At 50.7% G+C, this 7,349-nt stretch overlaps 1 protein-coding gene across 1 annotated transcript; it reads left to right on the forward strand.

The window, feature by feature from the left end:
• The first annotated feature begins 1,183 nt into the window (after nucleotides 1-1,183).
• Nucleotides 1,184-5,622, forward strand: Tgfa (transforming growth factor alpha). Its single transcript, XM_029478217.1, has 3 exons — nucleotides 1,184-1,190; nucleotides 4,016-4,208; nucleotides 5,502-5,622. The coding sequence occupies exons 1-3, from the start codon at nucleotides 1,184-1,186 to the stop codon at nucleotides 5,620-5,622; spliced, it is 321 nt and encodes a 106-aa protein (XP_029334077.1).
• The last annotated feature ends 1,727 nt before the right edge of the window (nucleotides 5,623-7,349 follow it).

Raw genomic sequence — 7,349 nt, forward strand, 5'->3', positions numbered from 1 at the left:
TTTCCCACCTGTCTTGAATGTTCCTGGTGACTGAAGACTCTGCCAGCAACCCAGAGAAACACATCTCTGTCACTCAAAGAAAACATTCTCTGATGCCCTGGCCAGGGGGCNTAGCCACAATCCATGCCAGGGAGTCTGAACAGCCAGACACCTAGAGAGAGCAGACTGTGAGCGCCATTCCGGCACAGGCAGGCAGCCCTACAGCCACAGAGGTCAGAGCCAGATGGGGGATTTGTTCTCAGCATAGGAACCCCCACAGGCAATCTCCACCAGCCTCAGAACACGAGTGGGGGAGCAAGGAAGTCATGCNAGCGTGGGTGTAGTGTGACATTACCTCCATGGCAGGACTGGAGAGAATTGTACCTTGGTTTTGTCCTGNCCCACCTCCACCCAAAGCNTACAGTGGGGGTCTCTTGGGATCTGGGGTCAGACAGACCTGAGTGGCCCATAGATGTGACCTGGCCCCATTCAACCTCAGTTTCATTTCTCTGTGTGCAGCTGAAGGGACCAGTACATCAAGTGAGGACTCTAAAGGGATTGCTGCTGTGCCTCTGGACACATGCAACGTGACTTAATTAATAGGGTTTGGTCTTCAGGTCCACGTTCAGGCATTTTAAGCTCAGAAAACCCGGAGGTGGCAGGGGGTGAGTTCTGTTGTCATCACTGAAAAACTCTAGAAGATGTCCCAAGAGGCCCTTCTCTCTGAGCTTAAGAGGAGGCCCTGGCTTCCCAGCCCCATGGGAAAGATAGTAGAATGGGGTGGATCCAGTTCTTTTTGTTATTTCAGACCTGGGAATGGAACCCAGGGCTAAACGAGTGCTCTCTGCCACTGAACCACACCCAGCCCTGAATCTGGTTCTTGATTCAGGTGAGCTCAGTTCTCATTCCACGGGTCCAGGGAGTCTGCTCCCAGCCCAGCCCCGTGGGGTGATGCGTGTTAAGCACAAACTGATACAAAATGTCATCAGAGACAGTTTCACTCTGGTCCTCGGCCTCAGATACTCATACTGCAAGGCAAGCCCTTTGCAACTGAGCCCTCTCCCCAACCCATCCCCTGCTGTCTAATTTCATATTTAACAGAGACATAGCCTGCCTTTGTGTTGAGCACTGCTTACTCGTAAGCACAGGACTCCTTTCTTGCTCTTGACTGTGAGGCGGCTTTTACTTCCACCGCATTTTCAAGATGCGGAGTATGTGGTAAAGAGCAGTTACTGGCTCAAAGTTACATAGACAGGAAGTGAAGAAAGGGCTTTGAACACAGGCCAATTTAGCTACAGAGCCTGTGCCAAGTGGTGTACCTTTGAGCTCCTGTCCTGAGGATATAATTTGAAATACAAACAGAGTATCATTGAGTACAGAGATACTGTCCAGCCTTGGTTAGCGTAGCGCACCAGGCACCATNAGGATGGAAAGAGCTTGAGGACACTGAGGTACAGAAATCAATGTGCTCCATTTAAGGTGGGTGGGCAGAGGGTTTTTGCTTTCTGCTTTTCTTATGTGTGTTGCTAGGAATCGAACCTGGGGCTTTGTGAATGCTAGGCAACACTGTTGCTCTGAGCTACATCCTCAGTCCAGCAAACTGTGATTGTTGATTTGGGTTTTTTTTTTAATTCAGTTTTTTTTATTGTTTGTTTCTTTTTTAAACTGTTTTACAGTTTCTTCCATTTATGTAATGAATTTTAGACAATTATGCATGCATACACGCACACGTGCATTTCCCTTTTACCTGCCTGCCAGAGGTAGAAGNGGCATCAGGGTGAAGGTGTGACTCATCTGTGGCCAGGTGAGGTGACACTCCTCCCTCCTTGTGTGACTTGTGCTTAAAATAATCAGCATAATTAAGTCTAATATTAGAAGATTGGGAATTAAAGAGAAGACAAGCTGTCACTTTTTATCTTCATCCCACTCATGAGGACTGATAAGAAGCAGGGCATCTTGTAGGTCAAGGCTAGCCCCCAGGAGCAAGGAGACTGAGGAGAGAGGGTGGACACTGGTGGAGCTGCAGATGTCCGGTGATGGATGGGGTCTGGGAGGCACTGAGTGAGTGAGCCATGGGAAAGTAGACAGGCTGGTGTATGGATGAATGTAGAATGCATGTAGTTTTTGGAGAATGTGGTCTGTGGGCGTAGTGTCAGGAGAGTAAGGAATTGTGTTTCAGGTGAGAGATGCTAGACTTGAGATGCCCAAGCACCTGTGTGTGGCTACCCTTGCATACATCTACCCCAGGGCTAGTAGGGACCATGTAGACCACTCAAACTGGCAGGATGTTAAAGGAGTAGATTAAGACCCTGCATTGAGGAGATGTCAAATGTCACAGAAAGGGTACCCATAACTCAGGTNGCATCTGGGAGGTAGGGACATCTGGGCCCAGAGTCAGGACATGAGGATGAGCTGAGAGAACCTGTCTCAATTGTCTAGATATGAACAACTCAGACCCTGTGTGGCCCAAGCCAACAGCTGATCCCCAACCGGCCCTGGGTTCTGTTGTACTGTTGCCATTCCCCAACTGCCCTCGGGGGGAAAGACTGGTGTCTACCCAGCGAGCTGGGTCTCCTCTCTGCTTCCCCTCAGGTTTGTTTGTTTAGTTAGACAGAACCTGTCTGCACCCCCACAGCACTGAGCCAGGAGAGTTGGTATAGACGGCCTGACCGACAGACATTCTCTTATTTCCCTGTTTTCCCGACCTGGCTTTCTTATTTCCCAAGGACATGAGCCATTTACACCATGATCAACTTTAGCTCTCATCTCTTTTAGTCTCTCAAGATAAAAGGCTAAACCATAGTAAGCCTACCAGCCTGGCAAAGGTGAGGGAGCCAGATCCCAGACGTGGACTCAGTACAAATGTTCTTCAAGTCCCAAAGGGAGTGGGTGTAGGGACAGCAGGTGACTTGACTTTTTCATGACAAGATTAAATGAGAGAACACACCAAACATCAGNGAACCNCAACCAAAGAACAAGCAGCCAAGCTTGGTGGTATGCTGCAGTCATCCAGACATTCAGAAGCTGAGGCAGGAGGATCATGAGTTTGAGCTAGCCAAGGCTACATAGCCAGACCCTGTCTCAGAAACAAAACAACAATAAAACTAACTCAAGTACCTGAGTTTCAACTACAAACCACCTCTGCATGGGTCCAGGGAGGCTGTGTGCCCTTGTATCTGTAGCTTCTATAGAAATGTTCAGCATCTTCTGGTTGCCACTAACCTTGAACCCCTGCACCACCTGTCCCTGCATCACACAAATGCTGACGCTTAGCCCTGGACAAATGCCATAATCTGAGAGAACATAGCCTGTTTCTCCTGTAGCTTCATGAGCCTCTCTGGGAGCTGAGAGGACTCGGGGACTCCACCTGAAATGGCTGTGGAGCCAGCCTGTCACAGTGGCAGGNGCCCAGATCCTTTTTGTGGTCTTTGTTCTTTGGAGCCCCCTTTTTTTTCCTTCCATTAATTGATTTATTTAATCACTTTATATCCAATTACTGTCCCTCCTCCCGGTTCTCCCTTGACCCAGTCCCTCCTCTCCCTACTGCTTCTCCCCTTATCCTCTGAGAGGGTGGACTCCCCTGTGGGTAGCAATCTATATAACCCCGTAACTGAGGAGGCAGAAGGATGCTTGGGGCCAGCCAGCCTTGCCATTTAGGTAAACTCCAGATACAGCAAGAAACATTGTCTCCAAAATAAGACAGAAAGTGATACATAAAGAGACTCAACATTGACTTCTGGCCTTCCCAGATGTGCATACACCCATGCACCCGTGTGAGCGCACGCGCACACATACACACAGTAAAGATAACTTGTCATCAGTGCTGCCATTAGCACTCGAGGGTTAGCACAAGGACAGTGATCACAAGTGTGCCCTTGGCAAAGCAGGGGATCAGCTTCCTCTCCCCTCAGCANGCAGCACCTCGGTAGGAGAGTAGANTCACTACACCACACCTGTGTCTCCAATCACAAAGGATGCCTCGGCCTTTTGGGGCTTGTCCAATGCCCCACATCCTTCTAACTCAGCCTTGGGTAAGGAGTCCTCGGTCAAGGGCGGGCTAACACTCCTTTCTCCCACAGCTGCCACTCTGGGTACGTGGGTGTTCGCTGTGAGCATGCAGACCTCCTGGCTGTGGTGGCTGCCAGCCAGAAGAAGCAAGCCATCACTGCCCTGGTGGTGGTCTCCATTGTGGCCCTGGCTGTCCTCATTATCACCTGTGTGCTGATCCAGTGAGTATCTGTCATCCACGAGTTCATGTCCCCCACCTGCCTGCTCTGCCANGGGCATCTGAAGTATGGCCACACTAAAGGGCCATCAGCTTGCCGTTGTGACTCGAGAGTGGTGTCAGCTGAGCTGCAAGGACATTTTCTATCTCCCCACACAGTGTCAGGCAAGCTGTGTGAATACTGGAGCACGGGGTGGTTGTTAGCAGTGGTTCTGAGCTCTTCTAGAAGTCATGTCGAATCGAAGGCATGTCCCACTACTGCCCTCGAACCCAGAATCTTCTGAAAACATATGATCTGAGCAGGCACTCTAAAGAGAGCTAGAAATGGCTGCCAGCCCCCTTGGGACCACAGCAAAAGTGCTTCCTCCTTGCAGAAAGCACTTGACAAATTCTAAAGTTACAATGGAGGTGCCGATGCTGTCATCGCCCCCCACACTGCCCTCCCTCTCTCTCCTCCCACCACCCTCTCATCCTCCAGATCACATCCTCTGGGAAGCTGAGCTGAGCCCCAGGTCAAGGGAGACTACAGGAGTATCATATTCTATTAGCTTGCCCATAGCTGGCCTCCATGGTACAACCAGAGCGCCTGGAAATACAATGCTGTATTCCCAGCAGCNGATGCCAAGCCAGACTTACTCCTGGGGATGGTTAAATCTGAGTCAAAGGGCTCAGAGGAGTTTCCCTAGTTTGAATCTGCACAGAGCACATTGAGTGAGTTAAAGGCAGGCTGGGAGCACAGTTTGCTCAAGGCTGGGACTGNAGATCNCACAAAGGCTGTTTCAGTGAGGCCNGGTGTGAAGGCAACGCCAGGTTTTTGTTCTTCAAGGCTGACCAGATTGCACACAGAGCAATAAGAGGCACTTTTCTGCTGAGCTGCTTCTGTTGGGACATCTGAGGCACAAGCCCAGTGACACTCCTGGATGAAGGGCCACCTCCTGAAGTATGATAGCCTCCAGCCCCAGGGTCNGCTGTCCTAGTCCTTGTGTCTGCTGTAAGGCCATTGCTACACTGGCAGAACTTCTCAGCNGGCCCTTTATAGAGACAGCAAGCAGCTATGTGACTGACTTGTCCCCTCAGCTAGCCAGGGGATCTGGAGCCAGGTGACCTGGGGAGTCTAGAGCAGAACTGTAACAATAGCGCTGACTGCCAACAGGTACTGTGTGGCTGGTGAGGATCTGTCCAGGTCACCAGTGTCCTGAGGTGGCTGATGCTTTGCAAGCCTGAGTGAGTGCCCAGGGCTACCAGCTGGGCTCTCCTGCCAGGCAGGTGTATCTCAGCCTGCTCCTTCTTTTTCCAGCTGCTGTCAGCTCCGCAAACACTGTGAGTGGTGCCGTGCCCTCGTCTGCAGACATGAGAAGCCCAGCGCCCTCCTGAAGGGAAGGACTGCTTGCTGCCACTCTGAGACAGGTACAGGGTAGCTTCAACCCTTTCCTTCCAGGGGAGGGACTACTGACTGGAGAGAATGGCCACCATTTTCCGAGTTGGCACAGAGGTGCTAAGACAAAACAGCAGCTGGGTGGCATGAGGGACTGTTTTCCCTGCCACTCCTTAAATGGCAACTGGCCACCAATCTGGTTGGACTGCAGTCCTCCTGACAGAAATATCGCCCCAACCTCCTTTCTACTATAGCTTATATTTCTCAGCCACTGAAACACACACACACACACACACACACACACACACACACGCACGCACACACATACGCACACACATACTATGTAACTCACTGAAAGCAAAGTTTCGGAAGCTGACCCCCATGAAGCTGACCTGGAACTGGCTCAGAGAAGCCAGTGACATTATGATCTTGCCTCAGATCTCTGTCCCAAGCTTGTCTCCCCAGCATGGCTCAGGCCCACATTACTTATCCTGTTTTTTTCTTGTCTGCCAGTGGTCTGAAGATCCCAGAGGAGGAATTTGGCCAGGCGGCCTATGACAGCCCAACCAAGGAAAGGCGTCTTGGGACAACACCCCTGGCAGTGCCCAGGCCCATGGGACATGCTGGGAGACCTTCCCCCTCAGTGCACAACTGCCTGGGCAGGCTTCTTTCCTTTGAGAGTCTTCAAAACTGTGTGATAAAGCTGCCTGCTGGGCTCACTCAGTACACCTAGAGAAGAGGCCAGTAGACCACATTTTAAAGACAAGTTGAACACGAACCTCAAAGGGCTGGCCTTCTTGCTAACCCACACNGAGAATGAGCTGGGGCTGGTGTCCCCTGCCAGCCATGGCTTCCAGACTGTTTCTTCTCTATGGGCCATCTACCCACCACCCCCAAGACTCCATGGTTGGTGTACAAAATGGACAAGGGGAAACGTCTATTGTTCTTTGAAGACACCATGGCTTCCCATGCATCCTGACATCTCCTCAGGCTGTCGTCAGGATGCGTGTCTTATTTATTAGATGGATAACGTGGTTTTATTTGTAATCTCTTTATGTCACTGTCAGGCGTCCATGTTAGCGATGCATGAGTGGCTGGCCATGAAGTTACACCAAATAGAAATGTCCAGCCACTTTGATAAAGTAAGGCTGCAGGGAGGGGAGCCTCCGGGGCCGTAGAGACAGAATTCAGATGTGCATCCTGCTGGGAACCAACCTGCTATCCCAAGGCTGTGCCCATTCAGGCAAGAAAGTTCCTGGATACATGCTGTAGCAAACTTAGCAAGGCCAGTGGCAGAGAGAGTCCCCCTTGTGGGGACAAGAGGACAAAAGAGCCTGTGTCNGCACCTAGGAAGGACGCACACCCCAACCCTTGATTAAGTGGATTAGCATCCTCGTGAGCCCAGCTCCAGCATCAGCAGTGAGCTGTGAGCCAAATCCATGAAGGGGACCAGTCCTTTATTGGCTTTTGCTTATTTTTAGAAGGAGAAATTTGCCTTTCCTATTTATTTTCAAGCATTAAGAAAAATAGCCCACTGTTTTGTTTTGTTTCCCCTTTAATAATGTTGGCATTATTAACAAAATCNCTACCAAGCCTCTCCACCCCTCTCTGGGGAAGGAAATGTGTTCCCTGAGCACCCAAGGATGCTCTGACCCATTGAGCCCACCCTTGTTCCTGGGCTGCTTGGGACTGTCAGGAGCCAGAATACATTCAGTTGCATATTAAAGAGACCATTCTCCAACTCAGAAGGGAAAAGTCTGCCCCGCTCCG

Source organism: Mus caroli, chromosome 6 (assembly GCF_900094665.2).
Source record: "Mus caroli chromosome 6, CAROLI_EIJ_v1.1, whole genome shotgun sequence".
NCBI lineage: Eukaryota > Metazoa > Chordata > Mammalia > Rodentia > Muridae > Mus > Mus caroli.